Source organism: Sorex fumeus, unplaced genomic scaffold (genome assembly GCF_029834395.1).
Source record: "Sorex fumeus unplaced genomic scaffold, SorFum_2.1 ptg000248l, whole genome shotgun sequence".
Lineage (NCBI taxonomy): Eukaryota > Metazoa > Chordata > Mammalia > Eulipotyphla > Soricidae > Sorex > Sorex fumeus.
The window spans coordinates 678539-700247 of NW_026606305.1; the positions used below are offsets into that span (position 1 = coordinate 678539).

The window sequence follows — 21709 nt, forward strand, 5'->3', positions numbered from 1 at the left end:
CCTGGCGTGGGCGTCTTGCTCTCTTTAGCCCCGCGTGTCAGTTAAGTCCCAAGTTACCCAGAACGGCTGCTCAGACTGCCCTGTTCTCCCCTCTGCACAGCTGCGCGGTGAGACACGCTCTCAGCACTGGAGGGCCTCTGGAATCGCCGGGGAGGTATCTGGCCGGTCCTGTGCCCAGACTGCAGCCCAGGCCAGTTCCTCCAGACATTTCAGGGGGGGGCCCTGACCCTCGGGAGCTCTTCAGAGTTTCCCAGGCCATTCCGTTTTGCAGCCCCCGTTGGGAATCCATGATTGGATGGCTGCTGGGGCGCGTGAAGAGACAGTGCCGCCACCTCCCTTCCAGTCTTACCTCCATCTCCCTGGTCAAGGGTCCTAAAAGTCAGCATGAGCTCCCGCTTGGCCTGAGGCAGCTGTGAGGCTGTGTTGAGACCCTTTGGGTCTGCTGGGCAGAGTAGAGGACCCAGCCAACTGAGCTTTCAGGGACCCATGAGTCTCAGGTTGGAGCAAAATTTTACTCTCTGCAGGAGAAGGGAAACTTTTCCAACCCCTGCCCCGGCTTCCCAGGTTCACTGTTTATTCTCACAGCGAGGAACTTCAGTAGAAACACGTAGTGAAGCAAAGACATTTTATTTAAGAGGGAGGGAGGAAAAGCACATTCAAGAGAGAACATGGTGAACTTTTTTTTTTTTTTTTTTTTGCTTTTCTAGGTCACACCCAGCGATGCACAGGGATTACTCCTGGCTCTGCATTCAGGAATTACTCCTAGTGGTGCTCAGGGGACCATATGGGATGCTGGGAATTGAACTCTGGTCAGCTGCGTGCAAGGCAAATGCCCTACCCGCTATGCTATTGCGCCAGCCTCAGACCTTGGGCTTTTCCAGAGAGAGGAGAGGCTCCAGGAGGCCTCCAGGAATGGATTTTCTGTGGGTTTCTTAAGTTCCTTTGGCCAAATATCTGCAGAGAAGAGTTACTGCTGGGATGTTGTCAGAGGGGAAGGACTTGGACATTTGGGTGGGCTTCTTTATTCATAATCGTGTCTGGGCCTTCGGTGCTTGCTGGAGGTTTCTCCCCTCCTGAGGGGTTCAACCTTCCCCAGGGTGGTGCTAGCCCAGAGTCAGATCAGGCCTCAGTTTCTGCGGAATCATCTCTATGTGGGGTCCAGCCTCCTCCACTTGGGCTGACAAAACCTCTTTCCCCATCTTATCTTGGTTTCCTACTTGGAGCCTGCTGCCTGGGAGTTCCTTTCCTGCCTGCCTGCCTGTCAGTCTGCTTGCCTCCCTCAGTTTAAAATGGTGCTTCATTTCTCCAGTGACAGGTGTAGAAGATACTTTTGTTTTTCCTGTGGGGATATGGACTTCTCAGCATTGGTGGAAATCACAACCCATAGTGTTATAGATAGAAGACATCTTGAAAGGGGCCTGGAGAGATGATACAGTGGGTAGGGTATTTGCCTGGCGTGTACTGACCTGGATTCAATCCCTGGCATCCCATATGGTGCCCCTCCAAGCACCATCAGGGGTAATTCCTGAGTGCAGAACCAGGAGTAACCCCTGAGTACTGGTCAGGTGTGGCCCATAGAACAAAACAAAAACAACAAAGAAGATATCTAGAAATAGGAAGGAACTCAAGCTTTTTAAAATTTTTTATTTGTTTGGGGGCCATCCCTGGAAGTTTTGGGAGTTACTTCTAGCTGGGTCTTGAGCAGGGGGGTCACTCCAGGTGGTGGAGACCATGCAGTACTGGGGATTGCCAGAGCTCCCCATGCAGAGCGTTTCCTCGGCCCTTGGAGCCGCCTCCCTGCCCAGGACATTGGCCTTCCAGTTTCTGCTGTGCACACTTGCTTAGGTCTCTCATACTTGTTCCCGTGTTTGGTCCTCAGAAGGACTCTGCAAGGTAGGTGGCGGCTTCTGTGTTTCTGCAGATGAGAAAACTGGCTTAGAGGAATCGAATCACTAGTTCTAGGTTCACATAGCTTACAAACGACAGACTCAGACTCAGGCCCAGAAGATACCCAAACCCCTCTTCCTTTCTCTGTGCTCTGCAGGATATGAGAGGTCGGCAAACTGTTTCAGACAAACTGGTTAAAATAAACACCGGCATGTGCGTTAGAGGAAGCTCCACATGTCTGTTCAATGTGCTTGTTTGGAATCCTTTGTAACCCCCAGCTGCCAGGCTGGCACTAGCTCACTTCTTCTTCCTTCTGCTAAGGAGACTTTGATTAATAGGTTATTATTTTAGGAAAGTACCCTTCATTTCAGTTCATTGCTTTAAACCTGGAGTACGTAATTTAATTATTTTCCTCTGGACTGTGTCTGGAAGGGCTCTTATTATCAAAGAGGTGCACTGCATTATCCCATTTGGATCACCTCTGCCATCAACTAGTGAGCGTGTATGAGTGTGTCTGCATGTTGGGGACAGAGGCATCAGGGTGGGGAGGAAGAAAAGTGACCAGATGCGGGGGAGACCCTGGGCTGTTCTGTGGCACAGGTGATGGGCAGGACTGGGGGCTCCCTGTTCCCCCTGGCTCAGGGAGGTTACCATGGGGCATGCGATGAGTTTCAATGCTGGGGGGGTCCTCCCATCCCTTGCCAGCAAGCGAGCACTGGCTGTCCGGGCTCGTTTCTTTCTTGGCTTTGGCTCTGCTCTGCTGGGCTGAATGGCATTCAGAGCTGCTGGCCGTCTCTTCCAGGGCTGAGAAGATCTGTCTGCCCTGTCTAAAGGATATGGGTTTTATTGGGTCCCCGTGTGGAGTCGGAAAACCAAACCACCTCTAAGTTGTGTCCTTCTTTTCTTGGCAGCTTGTTAAGTGGGTCTGCTGTCCGAGTGGCACCCCCTCAGAAGACCAGCAGGATGGCTGCCAACAAGAGCAAGGGCCAGAGTTCCTTGGCGCTGCACAAAGTGATCATGGTTGGCAGTGGTGGGGTTGGAAAGTCGGCCCTGACACTGCAGTTCATGTACGATGAGGTAAGACCCCCCAGGTACCGCTTGCCTGCTTCCTGTCACCGGCCATTTCCACGTCCCTCCTCAGTGGTGTCCCCACACCCTTTCCTGTGTGCATAAAACCTCTGGCGGCGGGGGCGGGGAGGGGGGGCAGAGCGGTGTAATATATGCGAAGGTAGATCCCCAATCACTTTGTAGGGTGGGTGGCAGCCCTAAGCCATGTGAAAGCTCTGGATAGGTGGTTTTAGGGAAGTAACATCACCTCTGGCGAGCATGTGAAGGGTCCCTGCCCACAGCACTTCTGGGGCTACGTTTGGAGCTTTCTTTCTTTCTTTTTTAATATTTTTTATTGAGGTCCTGTAATTTACAAAGTTATTCATAGCACCCAACTTTACAATCAGCCATAATCAAATTCCTCCATGTGTATAGTTTTCCCGACCTCAGATCTTAACCCCATCACACCAGTATCAGAGATCACTCCCGCCTGGGCTCTGGAGCCATATAGGGTGCCTGGGACCGAACCCGGGTTAGCTGCATTGCAAGGCAAATGCCGTAACCGCTGTCCTATCGCTCTGGCTTCTGGAACTTGCTTTTCTGACAGGAGCAAGGGAGGGGTGGTCAGACCTTTGCACCATTCATTCTGCAGAGCAGTGCATGCAGAGACTTGGCTTTGTGACCAGTCTGTTGCAGAGACACTAGACACCTAACTGAATCCTTTAATGTTTTTTCAAGTGACAGGCAACAGGTTCCCTCTCGTTCCCCTGTGCAGCAAGGAAAGGTCTGTGCCATCCTTACCCTTCAAATTCTTAATCTCGGTCTTGTAGCTCATTCCGAGTCAAGAGTGTCAACAAAGTCTTGATTCCTGTGGCAGACATAACTCTCCTTGAGGGCTGTTTGCTGGTACTATGGGCAGGACTTGAGCCTCAGGGCCACTCCGATCAATACCCACACACATGCAGTTTATTAAGTTTATGGAAAAAGTTTAGGTTAAGATCATTATCTTGGGGGTGCAGTGCTGCCAGCAGGTCAACTTGTTCTCGTGGAGTGAGTGCATCAGCAGCCAGATGGTGCCTTCAGTCTTCCTAATACCCCCAAATTGCCGCTGTGCCTCTGACCAGACCCAACAACTTGGGGCCAAGTTTACCAAGAAATTAAACGGCCAAAAGTTAAGTATGCGGGAGCCACGCCCTCAAACTACCTCTGGTTTAGCTATACAAGCTCATTTATCGACCCATAAATAAATCTTGAGAGAGATCAAAAGCCACAGTTAATCTCGGACCTGAGCATGACTGGACAGACCGGGGTAAATCGGAGCTGGGGCGGGTCAGTCTGGTACTGGCCCAAGCAGAGCCCTCAGCAGCCGCTTGCTTCCACAATCCAGAATTGCTGCCATGCTCCCAGCCAGACTTGATCGTCCGGGAATGGACATCACGAGGTATAATCTGCTGAAAATTCTGGTTATGTGGGTTTTGTCACTGAAATGATGTTGATGCTAATCCAGGACATTAGGACGAGCCTCTGATGCTGCCCTGCAAACAGGAAGCGGGACCGAGGCCCCACTTTTACATTAAGTGGGCAAGCTAAAACTTTTGAATCCAATGATTCTGGAGAAGTCCAGAATACTCTCATATACCCGCCTAGTTATACATTATCTTGGCAGTACAAGGCAGCAGTTTCCCCCTCTCTTACACATCCTTAATCTGGATAGAACTTCAAGTATCAGTATGAGCCTTCTCTTTGCCCTATGTGTAACCAACCTCAAGAATGTGGGAGATGTAATCTGTAGAGCCTACGTGTCCAGTTCCATATCTTCCTCTGACATTTTTTATCATAACAGCATAGCTTTGGCAACATGGCTTTGACAAGACAATATATACCCTGATGTTCTTTTGACGAAAGCTCATCCTATAACTGTTTGTACTCTCTTTGGTGAGTCTTTCTCCGTGATGAAGTCATTAGGATGTAACTGATAAAAATAGAATAAAAGGTGGCCTCTGGGAGTCACTCTTCGCCTCAAGGCAGATCGAGCCTTGGCCCTCCATGCTCTCTACATTCCTCTCATGTGTCTTTTCTCTGTGCCTCCGATCAAAAGAATATTCATGCAACAAAATCTCCAGGCTTTCTTGGGGTTGGAATGCGCTACCCCCCTCCTACATCCCTGTACGTCCAGAAGCCCCAGTAGTCACACTCATACCTCAAAGCTGCCAGTTAAAAAAAGCTACTCCAGCCTTACTGTCCCGATAAAAATATGGAATGCCCTGAACAAACATGATCACCTCTTAGTACCTGTAATGCAAAACATAATGCACAAAAGGAGAGAGATAGAGAAGAAAAGTGCCTGCCATAGAGGCAGGATGGTGGTAGGCGGTGTGTGTGTGTGTGTGTGTGTGTGTGTGTGTGTGTGTGTGTGTGTGTGTTGGGGGATGGCGGGAGGGAAATGGGGGATATTGGTGGTGGGAAATACACACTAGTGAAGGGATGAGTTGGATCATTGTATGACTGAAACCCAGTGATCAACAGCTTTGTAAAGGTCCATCATCTCATGGATATTCAATATTTTTTTTAAGAAGAGAGATCATTTTCTTGCTTCACTAGACATTCTGTTCACTCAGGCTGGGTGATGGCCATACGAATATTTGGGATCCAACTTAGGGGTGCTGTTGGAGATTAGTGGTCCTCACATGGAGTGGTATTGCTCTGTGTGTGTGTGTGTGTGTGTGTGTGTGTGTGTGTGTGTTGGGGGGGAAGAGGGGTGGGTACTAGCTGTCTCATCATAGGAACCGCCTCCCTCACTAATTCCCCTGCTGCTCACTGTGCTGACTCTCCAGCGCTCACAGGCATAAGTGCAGTGCTGGGTGGTGTCCTGGTGAAATGCCCGCTGCATGTCAGGCAGTCTCGCTCTCATTGGGGGGGGGGGGGTCCGGTTGGGTCTGGAATCACCCCGAGGTCAGAAGGGTGGGCAGAGGCTGAAATGGGCCTCTTCCCTCTCCGGAGGGTTGCTGTCCTTTGCACGCTCTCCTTCGGGGTTTGGTCCCCTCCTCGTTTGGGGGGGCCCGTGGCCGCTCGCTTCTCGCATCCTTTCCTTGCTGATCATGTGGTGTTGGTGTGCTCTCCCGGGCCGGGCCTAAGCTGCGCCAGACGAGGGATGGACATTCCTCGTGAATGGGACTGCTCTTCTCGTTCTGCCAGCGGGTCTCTCCCTTCTCCCCCACCTCGCGGTGGGGCGGGGCGTTCAGGGGTGCGGACCCCAGCTCGATCCCGTTCTACCCTGGATTGCCGGTGTGAGCACAATAAATGAGAAATAGAGAGTAAAATTGTACGACTCTAGAAACTGACCAGGAGGGTTCTTTCAGATCTTTTAGCTTCTTACAGAGAAGTGTGTTGAAGGTTTTCGAAATTTGATAATAGTGGTAAAACTTTCATTACTAGTAATATCTTGCAGTTAGTGGAGCCGAGGAAAAACTTCTTGAGCTGTCAATGAAGGAGAAGTTTGGATCGACTATGATGGTCGACTAATTTTTTTTCCCGTTGGATAGGAAGCAGGATTTATTGGGTGAGTGGGGAGCGGACCAGGGATTTGGGGCAGGGGGTGCAGCTCTAAGGCTCTCAGGATATAGCACTCACCCTTTGTCCAGAGGCCTGCATCAAAGAGGTGCACTGCATTATCCCATGTGGGTTGTGTCTGGGTTGTGTCTGACGCCATCCACTAGGGCACCCTTTCTAGCTACAGCATCTGCCAACGCATCCACATTGAACTTGATGAAGCTCCACTTCTGGGAAATGTGGATTTTCTGGCAGCCAGAGCATTTGAACTCAGACTTGGCCTAGTCAAGAGCCTCAGTCCCATACTCTTGGTTCTGCAGGTTGGTGTGGGTGGACATGATGGAGCCAAATGACCTTGGCCACCATGCCTGGCGCTTTCCAGAGACTCCCCCTTTCCTCCCTATCTGCTTGATACAGAAGGAGGGCAGATCTGAATGTCCTCACAAATACCGGGCTACTGTAAAAGTTCTGAGATAAGTAGCAGAGATGCTTGGTGCTGGAGCCAGAAATTGGCCCTGGGGGGTGAGGTTTCGCCTCTTCCAAAAGGAGTTAAAAGAAAAAAGCTCTGCCGCACCTTGGTTCCTTTTTAACATTTCCTCTAAGACAGTTATATTATGAAAGATGTTTTCGTACTTTCACTTTTGAATTGAAATCATTTGAATTCATAATAGTTGACAATACAGGACACTTTTTTCTTTTGGGACCGTACCCAGTGATGCTTGGGAGCTACTCTTGAGGCAGTGCTGGCATTGGGGGGCCCAGGGAGGGCCTAGCAGATTGAACTCAGGACTCCTGCAGGGAGCTACTTGGGCCATCTCCCTGGCCTGAATGTATTTAAATGTATTCCTGAAAGAGCCTGTAAGTTCCTCTTGGTACTTTCAAATCAGTTTTTTTTTAATATTTTATTTTTTTTTTGGCTTTTTGGGTCACACCTGGCAATGCACAGGGGTTACTCCTGGCTCTGCACTCAGGAATTACCCCTGGTGGTGCTCAGGGGACCATATGGGGTGCTGGGAATCGAACCTGGGTTGGCCGCGTGCAAGGCAAACACCTTACCTGCTGTGCTACTGCTCCAGCCCCTCAAATCAGTTTTTAAATAAAAAGTTCTTTAAATTGTAATTTTGTTAAGATGTAATTAATACACCATAAAATTCCTTCTTTGAAAATGATATTTTAGTCTTTTTCAGTACATTCACAAAGGTGTACAACCATGATACACTCTCAGAACAGTTTGATTGTTCATCATTATTCATAATTTAGAACAACCTCCTCATTCAAAAATAGAAACCCTAAATTACTGGGTCATTTCTCATCAGCACACCTCACCCCTAGTCCCTAGCAACCACTTTTGTTTTGTAGATTTTTCAGTTTTACAGTGCATTTAAATAGAATCATGTAATATGCCACCTCTATGTCTTGCTTGCTTTCATTGAGAATAGTATTTTAAAAGTTCATCCATCTTGTAATATGTGTTAATACATCATTCCATTTCAAGGAAGTTGAGATGTACCTTCATATACTGTGGAAACTTTATGTACCATAACAACATTTACCCTTTCAAACTGTACAATTCAGTGGTTGTTAGTATGTTCACACATTTGTAAATCCATCACCACCAATTTCAGAACATTTCATCACCTGAAAAGAAATACCATAGTGCTGATCTGCTTAGTCTCTATAAAGCTTGTCTGTTCTTGATCTTTCATATAGACCCTTATGTTATGTGATCTTTTGAGTCTGACTCCTTTTATATACTTTATCAAGGTTTATCTCCATTGTATCATGAATTAGTGCCTCATTCCTCTAGTAACTGAATAATATTTCATTGTCTGGATCTGACATTTTTTGTTTATCCACTCATCATTTGGTCGATACTTGGATTGTTAATCTCTGGTTATATGAATGAAATTAGTTCTGTGAATATTTATGTAGGAGTTTTTGTGTAGACATGTGTTTGTCTTAAATTAGGTGTATATCTAGGCATGAAATTTGCTGGATCATTTGGGAGCTCCAACTTCTGGGGATCTGCCGAACTTTTCCACAGCAGCTGTCTCATCTTACAATTCTGTTAGTAATGTATGAAGGTTCCAGCTTCTCCACATCCTTGTGAATACTTATTCCTCCTTATTTATCATACACCCAGTGGATTTGGAGTTTGGGTTTCATTTAATTCTGTATTTGCATTTCTGGAACAATGATGTTGTATCCTCTCATGTACTTACTGGCCATCTGTAGATCTTTGGTGAAATGTTTCTTTAGCTCCTTTGTTTTTCAGTTGGGATACTTGTTTTTTTTTTTATTGCTGGATTTCATGAGTCTTATTTACGTTTTGGATACAATCTCTTTATTAGAAGTATAACTTAGAAATGTCCTCTCCCATTTTTATTATACACCCAGTGGATTTGGAATTTGGGTTCTTCAGGTTGCTTTTTTTTTCACTTTTTTGATTATGTCCTTGAAGTATGAAATTTTAATTAATTTATATATTCTTTTTGGATCACACATGGCAATACATAGGGGTTACTCTTGGCTCTGCATTCAGAAATTACTCCTGCTCAGGGGACCATATGGGATGCTGGGAATCGAACCCTGGATCAAACTTTTGTTTTCCCTTTTTGGGGGGGGGGCGACACACTCAGTGATGCTCAGGGTTACTCCAGCAGGGCTCAGGGATCCCTCCTGGTGGTGCTCAGGGGGCCATAGATGGTGCTGGGGATCCAGCCAGGGTTAGACACATGCAAGGCAAGTGCATTACCCCCTGTCCTGTGATTCTGACCTTTCATCTCTCATTTTTTTGGGGGCTGGGGGGAACGTCACACCCAGCAATGCTCAGGGGTTACTCCTGGCTCTACACTCAGGAATTACTCCTGGAAGTGCTTGGGGACCATATGGGATGCCGGGGATTGAACCCCGGTCGGCCGCGTGCAAGGCAAATGCCCTACCTGCTGTGCTATAGCTCCAGCTCCTGAAGTATGAAAAATTTAGATTAAAACTTAAATTTTTTACAATGGATCTTACTATCCTGGTGGTGCTAGGGGACTGGAGCTGCCCCTGGCAGAGCACAGCCCAGTGCAGGCGACCAGGGTTCCAACTGGGCTGTGTGTTCACGGCTGTGCATGTGCTCAGTATGTGTTCTACCACGTGAGCTCTCTCTCCAGCCCATACATTTTAATTAAGTCCAGTTTACCTCATTTTCTTCTTTCTGCTTGTATTTTTGGTTCAAGCAACATCTTCGGACATATATAAGAATAAATTGCTAAATCCCAGCTAATAGAGATACACACCTGTTTTTTTTTTTTTTTTTTTTTTTTTTTTTTTTTTTTTTTGCTTTTTGGGTCATACCTGGTGATGCTCAGAGGTTACTCCTGGCTCTGTACTCAGGAATTACTCCTGGGGGTGCTCGGGAATCTGGGATGCTGGGAATCGAACCCGGGTCAGCCTCATGCAAGGCAAACGCCCTACCCGCTGTGCTATTTCTCCAGCTCCTCACACCTGTTTTATGCTAAGAGCGTACTATTGTAGGGGCAGGAGATTGGACGGGGATTACAGCACTTGCCTTGCATGTGGCTCTCCTGGTTAGGTCTCCCTGAGCAGCCCCAGGTGCTGGTCTGGAAGCTGCCGAGTTGCTGGGTGTGGTCCTGGAGGCCTTTGAGCACTGTCAGGGCAGCTGGATAGTCCCTGACACCTCAGGGCCAGAGCAGCAGCGGGTTTCAGGCTCTAGCATGGAACTGGATCCAGCTGGCTAAGAATTGCCAGGAGGGGCCCCTGGGCCTCCTGAACACCACTTAGGAGCTCCCTCTCCCCCACAAAAAGAGTTTCTAATTTAGCTCTTACACTAAGGTCTTTGATTTGTTTTTAGTCTTGTATGAGATATGAAATAGGGTTTGCCTTCATTTTTTTTGCATGGGATAACCGATTTTGTCAATGAAGTGTCACTTCAGTTTTAATAGTATATTGCGATCATTAAGTCACTCCTGAATATTTTCACTTCTAGCAGTAAGATAATTTCTTACATGATAAGCAGAACATATATAAAGAAAATAAGTTAAAAATTTTAATATCATGATAAAGAATACAGTCAACTGGAGGACATTTAGCATTTCTTTGAATTTTTCTTTTTGTCCCTAGCCTTTTTTCAGTGGATTGCATTGTGACAAAATATCTAAGTATCTTGTGCATTAATTCTCTGAAGGACTGCATTTCAACTTACTATTTATTTAGGCTATTTTGTTTCAGTTTTTTTTATCCATTTAACAGCTTTTAGATTTGTTTTTCTTTGGCCTTTTTGACAATCACTTTTGGCAGATACAGGCAAGTAGATGTGAAGATACATGCAACCTGTGTATCAGATACATCTCTAACACTTACCAAAGCGGTCACATTCTAGTCTGTGCCCCTTTAGGTGATCTGCTATTGTGCAGATGTCATAGTGCGTAGTTACCCAAACCTAGACAGCATCACCCACTGCACACTGAAGCTGTGAGAGAGCCTGTTGGCCGCAGACCATTGCCACTTCTGTGTGTCCAATCATCGGCTGAAATGGCCGTAAGCAGGGCTTCATTTGTCTCTGTCCCTTATTCTTGCTGGGCTGGAGCGATAGCACAGCGGGTAGGGCGTTTGCCTTGCACCCAGCCAACATGGCCAACCCGATTTCGATTCCTCCACCCCTCTCGGAGAGCCCGGCAAGCTACCGAGAGTATCTCGCCCACACGGCAAAGCCTGGCAAGCTCCCCATGATATAGTTGATATGCCAAACACAGTAACAAGTCTCACAATGTTACTGGGCCCGCTCGAGCAAAATCGATGAACAGTGGGAGGACCGTGACCATGACCGTCTTATTCTTGCTATCCCCGTTTCCCTTACGCAAAGGATAGGAGATCTTCTCCAGCCCAGTACCTTGTACATACTGATGGCACAAATGTTGTTCAGTGGCATTTCAGTGAGGGAAGGATAGCATATAAAACGTGGTCGCATTCGGCACTACCACATAGACCAGGTGTAGAGTAAGCTGTACCATCTAGGTGTGTGCTTGACACTTGCACAGTGATGAAATGTTTAGCAGCGCCTTTCTGGGATGGGGGAGACAGCTCAATAGGCTGGTCACGTGCTTTGCATACGGGAGGCTTGGGATTGATGCCTGGCACCTTATATTGTTCCTTGACCCCTGGCTGGGTGCAACCCTTCAGCACAGAACCAGAGCAGCCTCTGGGCAGTGCTGGGTGTGGTCCCCAAATCAAAACCCAAACCAAAAAAGACTTATTTATGAGATGGTATGGGGGACACAGGACTCCTTAATTTCCTCATTGTTTCTTAGAGACTAACCCAGTGGTGCTCAGAGACTCCAAGCCCACTCTCAGCGAAGCTCAGCCTGGCAGAGGGGGCTGTGATGATGGGGTCTGACAGTGTGGTGCCTGGGCCTGATGGTTTGGGAGCTCCACCCAGCAGTGCTAAGGGACACTATGCAGGGCATCTCCCCTGCTCAGTACATGTGTGCTCTACCAGTTGAGCTGTCTCCCAGGCCCTGCCTCCTCCTTTGTACAGCTGCATACAATTCCATGCATTTGGTGGTGGTTAACTGTGGTCTTCCCCACAGTCTCCTGGTGAATAACCTTGCATGTTCGTTTATGATGTTTTTTTTTCTTTTTGTAGATCAGATTCCTAGAAAGGATGACTAGACAGGAAAAACACTTTTCTAGTTCTACATTTATCTCTACAAAGAGCATCCTGCTCTTCACTACCACTAGCAATGTACACATGTGCCTTTGCCCCAGAATATGTTTTCAGACTGGGATTTTTGCCGGTTTTGTAGGTGAAAGTGGTATCTCAGTGAACTTACAATTTTAATATTCTTTATTTGTGAGAATGAAAATCTTTCAACATTCTTCGTTTCCTTTGTATCTTTCTGAACTGTTTATTCCATTGCCACTTTTACCTCATTGGATTATTAATCTCCCCCCTCCCATAGGAAATGTTTTATGTATAGGCTCATTGTGGTATGGCTTTAGTAACATTTCCCATTTTTTAAAATCTGCCTTTGTTTACAGTGACAGTGTTTATAGTGTGTGGTTACGTGCAGAAGTATAAAAAACATTTTCATGTCTAATTTGTCCATTTTTTTCTTCCATGGCTTCTGGATTTTGAGTCATAGTTAAAAAATGTCTTCCCTACTTCAAGGTAATAAAGGGACTTTATTATGGGTATAGGCAAAGTACATTAGTTAAAGTTTTATGTTGGGCAAGAAATGACTTCCCTTATAACTCAGTGAATCACCAATAATTTGTATTTCTTCAGTTTGTAGAAGACTATGAGCCTACCAAAGCTGACAGTTACAGGAAGAAAGTGGTTCTCGATGGAGAAGAAGTTCAGATTGACATTCTGGACACAGCCGGTCAAGAGGACTATGCAGCTATTCGAGACAACTACTTCCGGAGTGGGGAAGGGTTTCTCCTCGTCTTCTCCATCACCGAACATGAATCATTTACAGCAACCGCGGAATTCAGGTCTGTTCAAAAGGAAATTCCTCCTGCCTGTAATAATTCTTTTGTCTGCCTTTATTGTCAAAGACAATAAAGACTAATGAAGGAATTCCGCTCTGAGCATAGTTGTAGAGGCGTAAACTTGTTATTAGGAAAAATTCTGTCTAAATTTCCTGGGGCTTAGGGATGGGGCGATACTATGCCAATGGTATAGCACATGTATAGCATGTGCTGGGCCCAGAGATCAATCCGTGGCTTTGCATGTCTGCCAGTAAGGATGGACCTGATGGCCCAAGAGCTCCTCTATATATGGTCCCTATTCAGAAAGTAAGACGAGGGCTGGAATGATAGCATAGTGGGTAGGGCGTTTGCCTTGCACGTGGTCGACCTGGGTTCAATTCCCGGCATCCCATATGGTCCCCCAAGCACTTCCAGGAGTAATTCCTGAGTGCATGAGCCAGGAGTAACCCCTGTACATCAACAAGCATGACCCAAAAAACAAAAAAAAAGAGATAATTTCTAAAGGCATTTTGAATTTTGGTACACACTATTTATATTCACTTGTTGTGCTCTTTGTTTTATTATTTTTCTATAGAAATTATCTTAATAGTTTGTTGTTCTTAAAGAGCTACAGAATGGACTTTAAGTGCATAGTTGGAGGGAAAAATAGAAATTGTTTTTGGGTCAGAAAGACCTGGGTTTGAGTCCCTGTCCTGTCTTCCTACTTAGCAGTTTTGTGACTCTTGGAAAATTTGTTTAGTATTGGAGATCCTGTTTTTTTTTTTTTTCGATTGAAAATGCAGTTGATAAAATAAAAGGACATGATGCTTTGGCCTGTAAATCCCATAGGGGCAGGAGGCTAGCTCCGTTTCCCTGTTGTCTGGAGGCTGTCCCAGTGTGAGCCTCTGGTGCTTGCATAGTGAGAGGAATGTTTGCTCTTTTAATTTCTTTAAGATGTGGTTGTTAAAGATGCCTTAAGTGCATTTGTTACAAAGAAATAATGAGTCACTGGCTATAATTCTTGCAAAAATTTAGTTAAATTTTTTGGGGAAAGGGGCACTCTTGGTGGTGCTCATGAAACCATGTGGTACCAGAAATTGAACTCCAAGTTCATGCATGCAACGCATGCCCTCCAGCTCTTTAAGCCATCTCCCTAACCCTGTGGAAAGGGTATCTTCTCTCTACCCCTTGCCCCTCTCATTTCTCTTACACAAAGGTTTTTATTTTTTTTAATTCTCTTCTTTTTTCTTTTTGGGTCACACCTGGCGATGCACAGGGGTTACTCCTGGCTCTGCACTCAGGAGTTATGCCAGGCGGTGCTCAGGGGACCCTATGGGATGCTGGGAATCGAACCCGGGTCGGCTGCGTGCAAGGCAAACACCCTACCCGCTGTGCTATCTCTCCAGCCCCTCATTTTCTTTATTAACATATCTATCCAGATGATTTTTAAAGAGCCAGTCCTAGCACTTAACAGGAAACTGAAAAGAAAAGAAAAAAAAACTAATTTTTGTTTTCATTCTTTAGCAAGTTCTGGTCAGAAATTAAAGTGACCAACCAAAGGTGAAAATGAGGATGCTAAATATTCCCCCAAGATTTGGAAGCAAGCATCAGTGAGCCAGGGAGGTTGACTCGGGTAAAACAGTAGAGTGAATGGAAGGTGATAAGATAGTCAGTGCCTCAGTCATGCTGTGTAGCCTCAAATCTTTAAGGTTGAGTATCTGAAGTCTCTGGAACCGGAGTGTGTATGTTATAGTAATCAGTTTTATCCTTAGAACATTTTATGAGAAAGTCATATGCTTAGGCTTTTCTGACACACTTAAAAGTTTCTATGTATGGAGATAGTCTGTGCATTTATAATTGCACGATTCCATTTCTGACGCCTCCTTTAGAATGAAACAATACAGATGTGTATACACTTTTGCTTTTTTCTGTCTTTGACTTTTTGGTTCCCCATTGCCTTTTGACTGACGAGGGAAGGCAAGGGGGAACCAAAAAGTCAAAGACAGTTGGAGAGTAGACAAGCCTGTACTCTGGACACTTAAGATATGAGACCTGTAACCGTCCAGGTTCTAATGACATTGGAAACAGAAGACTGCAGGTAGATTATCTGAGTCTTCATGGTTAAACCAAGTCATTTTAGACTGTTAGGAGTAAAAAACATAGCATTTCTCTGTGTCCTTATGTAAAGGCCCCAACATAAAATGTTAGTCCACTATCTTCTTTTACAAGTATTTCCTAGACAATATTTGTTTTACAAGTGTTCTTCTTTTACAAGAGTTTCCTGGACAATAAGTGTTTCCTAGACAATATTTATTAAACCAGAGAATTAGATACTAGAACTTAGTGCTTCCCTTCTGGACCAACAGATTTATGAATGAGGTAATTTTACCTTTGTCTGACAGACCGATAAATCAGAAAGCTATCAATTGTTCTTATTCAGTTTCCAGATTGCTTATTCATAGTTTCCAGTTATAACTTAGAAATGTTAGCATGTTCACTGACCCTCACCGAAATGTAGAAATGTAGGGGCTAGAGCGATAGCACAGCGGGTAGGGCGTTTGCCTTGCATGCAGCCAACATGGCCGGCCCAAGTTCGATTCCTCCGCCCCTCTCGGAGAGCCTGGCAAGCTACCGAGAGTATCTCGCCCGCATGGCAGAGCCTGGCAAGCTCCCCGTGACGTATTCGATATGCCAAACACAGTAACAAGTGTCACAATGGAGACGTTACTGGGCCCGCTGAAGCAAAATCAATAAACAACGGGAGGACTGTGACAGTGACAGCAAAGCTACTTAGATTTAATATTCAAGCATTACTTGTGTTACAAGTGATTAAGTGATTAAGTGATGGCCAATCCAGCCGATCCAGGTTCAATACCTCCGCCCCTCTCGGAGAGCCCGGCAAGCTACCGAGAGTATCTCTCCTGCAAGGCAAAGCCTGGCAAGCTACCCGATATGCCAAACACAGTAACAAAGTATCACAATGGAGACGTTACTGGGCCCACTCGAGCATATCGATGAACAACGGGAGGACAGTGCTATAGTGCTATTCTGTTGATCTGTGTGTGTTTTTCGGTCCAGCACTATGCTGTTTTTATTACTTTAACTTTGAGTAATTTGAAGTCAGGAAGCATATCCCTTCATTTTTCTTTTCTTACAGGATAGCTTTGGCTATTGTCTTTCATATTTCTCTATCTATTTTATAATTATTTTGCTTTCTTGTAAAATGCTATTGGGATTTTGATAGAGATTGCATTGAATCTGTAAATTGAATTGCAAACAATGTTGATTCTTCCAGCCCTGAACATGGAATGCCTTTTTCTTTTTGTGTGCCATCTTTTATTTCTCTCAACAATTTCTTATGGTTTTCATTGCATTGTGAAGACATTTCCCTTATTTTATTAGGAGTATTCTCAGATATGTGTTATGTGTATATGTGTGTGTGTGTGTGTGTGTGTATTTCTTATGTAATTGTAAACTTTGAGTCTCATTTTTCTATTTTTTTATATATAGAAATGTGGTAGATTTTTTTGAAAGGTGGAGGAGGTTGGGTCATATCCAGGAGTGCTCAGGGTTAATGCTTCCTCTATGTTCAGGGATTAGTCCTAGCAGTGCTTCCTTGAAAAATGCAATGCCCGAATAGAACTGGGATTCACCATGTGTAAGATAAGGCACCTTTACGCCTGTACTATTTCTTGGGCCCAATAGGTTTTGGGGTTCCTATAGATTTTTATAGATGACTTACAATAATTTTTTGGTAGCACGATTAGGGTTTCCTGTGTAAGTTATCATATCATAGGAAAATAATAATGGTTTTATTTATTTTCCAGTTTTATGCCTTGTATGGGCTGGAGTGATAGCACAGCAGGTAGGGCGTTTGCGTTGCACGCAGCCAGCCCAGTCAAGCCAAGTTCGATTCCTCCGCCCCTCTCGGAGAGGCTGGCAAGCTACCGAGAGTATCTCGCCCACATGGCAAAGCCTGGCAAGCTCCCCGTGACGTATTCGATATGCCAAATACAGTAACAAGAAATCTCAAAATGGAGACATTACTGGGCCCGCTCGAGCAAAATCGATGAACAATGGGAGGACAGTGTTTGACAGTGTTTATGTCTTGTATGCATTTTTCCTGCCTAATCTTTTTGGCCCAAACTTCCAGATATGTATTGAGCCGTAATGGTCCGAGTGGATGTATATCTTTGTTTTATATCAGATATTAGGGGGAAAGCTTTTAGCGCCTTCCTTCTGTTTCCAGTTTATTGGGAATTTTAAAAAATCACAAATGGGTATTATTCTTGACAAATGTTTTTATGGAATCTGTTGATATGTGGTCAGTGATTTTTATCTTACCTTTTGTTGACATGGTGTATTTGTTTGCATCATTTGTTCTTTTCTTCAGTTGTTATTTAGGCATCATGACTTTGAATGCTTGTGTTGAACTTAAACTACCCCACATAATAATTGTCTGTGACGCTTTTGATTCAGTTAGCCAAATTTTTTTGAGGAGTTTTCTGTCTGTGTTCACCAGAGATATTAGTCTATACTTTCTGGTTGTTGTTGTTTTTTTTTATTTCCCTAGTCTAGTTTTGGCATTGAAATTGTGTTTGAGAACATTGCTCCCTCTTCTGTTTTTCAGAAGAATTAAGAAAGGATAAATTATTATACTGTCTCTGACAGTTTGGTAAAATTCACTCGTAAAGCTGGACTTTTTTTGTTAGGGAGACTGTTGATTGAGGTTTTGATTTTCTTTTGTTGTTATTTTGAGGCCACACCAGGGCCGTGCTCAGGCCTGACTGCTGGCTCTATGCTCAGGGATCGCTCCTTGTGGCCTCAGGAAACCATCTGGGATGCCTGGGGTCAAACCCGGGTCAGCTATGTCTAGGGCAAATACCCTCCCTGCTGAACTGTCTCCAGCCCTGAAGTTTTGATTTCTGTACATGTGATGAGTCTGTTTTAAACTTGTTATTGTGTTTTTTTCCTTGGTTTAGTCTTGGAAGGTCATTAAATTCCAAAAATTTGTCCATTTCTTTTAGGTTGTACAATTCATTTGCATTTCTGTTCCTCATAGTACTATCTTAGAATCCTTTGTTTTTCTGTGATATTTGATTTTTTAATCACCATTTTTTCCTGATTTTCTTAATTGGGGTTTTGCTCCTTTTTTCCTAGTAAATTAATTTTGGTTTTGTTAACCTTTTGTCTTATCTTTTTTTGTTGTTGTTGTTTCTGTGTAATCTATTTCTGCTCTAATTTTCATTATTCCTTTCTACTGACTTGATTTCATTCGTTCATTTCTGGTTCCTTTATATTTATAAAAAACCTCCTTGAGTGTGGTTAACTGACATTGGCTGTACTAAGAACCTCACTTTTAGATCTACATTTGTTCTGCCCTGTAACACTGTAGCATTGTCCTCCCTTTGCTCATTGATTTGCTCAAGCGGGCCCAGTAAAGTCTCCATTGTGATACTTGTTGTTACTGTGTTTGGCATATCGAATACATCATGGGTAGCTTGCCAGGCTTTGCTGTGCAGGTGAGATACTCTTGGTAGCTTGCTGGGCTCTCCGAGAGGGGTGGAGGAATCAAACCTGGGTTGGCCACACCGGCCGCATGCAAGGCAAACGCCGTACCTCTGTGCTATCGCTCGAGCCCTGTATAGTTCAATAGCTTTTTAGTCTCCATTGGCCTTAAGATAATTTTTTATTTTTCCTTTGTCTTCAGGTAATTGGTTTTTAACAGATTTTTTGGAGGCCTTTTCCCATAGATATTGGAACATTAAAATATTTATCGCCTTTGGGGTTGGAGCAATAGTAAAGCAGGGAGGGCATTTGCCTTGTACGTGGTTGACCCAGGTTTGATCCCTGGTGCCCCATATGTTCCCCTGAGTACAAGCAGGAGTAATCTCTGAGTTCAGAGCCAGGAGTAAGCCCCAAGCACAGCTGAAATCAAAATCAAAGAAATAAACATTAATTAAGAAAAAACTTTTTAAAAAATTATCCACTTTATAGTATAAAATTTGTACATTACAATGCATTACCACCCAAGTAATCACCCCATTCTGTTGCCTGTATCATTGACTTCTAAATGGAATTGGGAGGGAAGCAGGTGTTACATATGGAAACAGGCAGATGTGACAAGAGTTTCACAAAACCATACTTATCTCTGCTGTTTCAGTTGCCCTCTGATTTTCCTTTTCAGCCTGTTCTAGAATATTCTTTTTCATTGAGGAGGAGGAAAAGTCAGTAATTGTGATCCGTTAAATTCATTTTATGATCTACTAATAAAATGCACCTTTCCATGGGGGAAAAAACCCCACCAGGTTTCATAGCCGCCGCCTCCTCCTCCTTCTCCTCCTCCTCCTCCTCCTCCTCCTCCTCCTCCTCTTCTCCTCCTCCTCCTTGGAAAAGCTATTCATTTTAGGTGTGCCAATGAAATTAGGTTATTGTTCTAGCTTTCTTCACTGCCTGATTTCTGATATCATGCTTCCAGGGAACAGATCCTACGTGTTAAGGCTGAAGAAGATAAAATTCCATTGCTTGTTGTGGGAAACAAGTCTGACTTGGAGGAGCGGAGACAGGTGCCCATCGAGGAGGCAAGGAGCAAAGCAGAGGAGTGGGGTGTGCAGTATGTGGAGACATCGGCCAAGACGCGGGCCAACGTGGACAAGGTAGGCATGTCCTCGGGGGGTTCTCAGAAACCAATGAGAAGTCACAGAATGGAGATGTCTCATCTGTGGGGCTGTGAGGGTGACATCTGTGCAAACTATGGAAGGGCTGACAGTTTTTTGAGCTTTGGGAGAGGTTTCCCTAGATTCCAAACATGCTGAAGTTCTCACCTGTGACATGAGGCTTTGTTGGGGTGTGCTTCCTGCTGGCACTACCCTGGGAGCATGGCGGGGTGAGGCTGTTGGTTTGTACAGGTGGTGCTGGAAAGATGGACTCAGTGCTTTCCTGAGCCTCTCATGGCCCCTTGACAGCAGGACTGGCTGGCCCTGTTAGGCTATTCCTGGGGACTCCCAGAAGGCACATGCGTTAAATGTTTACATGGTTCTTTTCACCACATCACCCTCTAGCAGAGCCAGGCTGCTCTTCATTTGTTTACTCATTATTCGTTTATCCATTGATTGTTGTGCTAGGGATTGTACCCATTTGTGCTTAAGATTACTACTCAGTGGTGGTGCTGGTGCCAGGGAACAAACACAGGGCCTTGAACCTATAAAGCGTGGTTCTACAACCGAGCCACCTCCGTAGGCGTGCCCACCCTCATCCTGGTTTTTTTTTTTCTTAAAAAAAAAAAAACTTAGCTTCTAACTAGTATTTGCTCTTAAGAGTCAACTCTCCAATAATGGGAGACTAACACCCAAGGATAGTAGAGATAAGGGCCAGGAGGATTGCTCCACAGCTTGGAAGCCGGCCTCACACGCTGGGGGAAAAGGCAGCTGAGATAGAGAAGGGGGACCACCAAGTGAATGATGCTTGTAGGGCTCACTCAGGATGGGAGGTGGCATGCTGAAAGTAGACTATAGACTGAACATGATGACCACTTAATGCCTGTATTGCAAACCATAAGGCCCGAAAGGAGAGAGAGAGTAAAAGGGAATGTGCCTCCCACAGAGCCGGTGGGGGTCGGGGGGGGGGGTGTTAGGGGGGTGGCTGGAGGGACGCTGGGAACATAGGTGGTGGAGAATGGGCACTGGTGGAGGGATAGGTACTCAACCATTGTATCACTGAAACGTCATGGGAGTTTGTATGTCTGTATCTGTACCTCACGGTGATTCATTAAAAAATTTTTAAAAAATCAACTCTCCAGATTCCCCTGCCTGGCCCCCTCATCACCACCCACTCCCCCCCCCCCCAATATGCCCTTCCCACTTCTCCCCTCCCTTCCCCTTTCCTCTCTTTCTGAGGGGGTGGCACACCCAGATCCTCTCAGGGCTTACTCCTGACTCCGCACTCAGGGCTCACTCCTGGAGGTGCTCACATTCTTACTCAGATCTCCACAGCTCACCCAAGGATGACCCTGAGGATGCCAAACATGGACACTTGGAAAGTCCACCTGCCGCCGATTTCCTGCTACGGGTCTTTAAAACTCGAACATTCTCAGTGGTTGCTGTACTGCCCCTGCAGACAGCCTTAAAGATGAGCCATCCCTGCCACCAGTGCTGTGCTTGGTCGCTCTCCTCCTGCTCTGGCAGAATCTAACCGCACAGCACTGTGGCAACCTCCCGGCGGGTCACCTAATGTCTGTGCTGTGTCATGGGGAATGACTCTCCCACAGCACTTTTCCTTTCTTTATGCAAAATGATTCTCCAGCTAACCTGAAGAGGAGATTTATAACTGAGTTTGCTGTCAGCTGGGAGTGACGATAGAAGAACATTGCCAGTTAAGGAGGTTGAGATTCCAAGGGTTCAGTGTAGCACCCACAGCCTACATCCATGTGGCCGCAGTCTGCGTGTGTAGTGTGTTCACTGGTCAGCTTTTCTCTGATGTTTCCTCTCACATGTCGATTCTTCTATTCCTGCTTTGCTTTTCTGCACTTGTGTCACAGAAAATCCAGACATAAACTCTTCTGGACTATTTTTAAAGTTTATTATTTTGAAATCCAGGCATATCTCTATTCAAAACATGTCACAAATGCTTTCTCTACATGGGACTCTGGGGCATTGGGGGAGGAGGTGGGGAGGGAATTGATGCTGCCTGGGGCTTGTCATCTCCCCTTCCTCCCCCTGGACCAGCCTGACCTGCCAGACAGGAACCAGCA

The 21709-nt window shown here is 45.4% G+C and overlaps 1 protein-coding gene across 1 annotated transcript in view; it reads left to right on the forward strand.

Annotated features, from left to right (window-relative positions):
* Window positions 1-21709, forward strand: part of RALB (RAS like proto-oncogene B) — a 46629-nt gene that overhangs the window by 22928 nt on the left and 1992 nt on the right. Inside the window, exons 2-4 of the mRNA XM_056109008.1 lie at window positions 2799-2964; window positions 12776-12984; window positions 19439-19616. Of these exons, the coding sequence (XP_055964983.1) occupies window positions 2851-2964; window positions 12776-12984; window positions 19439-19616 (501 nt within the window). The 5' untranslated portion in view covers window positions 2799-2850. The remainder of the gene's footprint in view (window positions 1-2798; window positions 2965-12775; window positions 12985-19438; window positions 19617-21709) is intronic.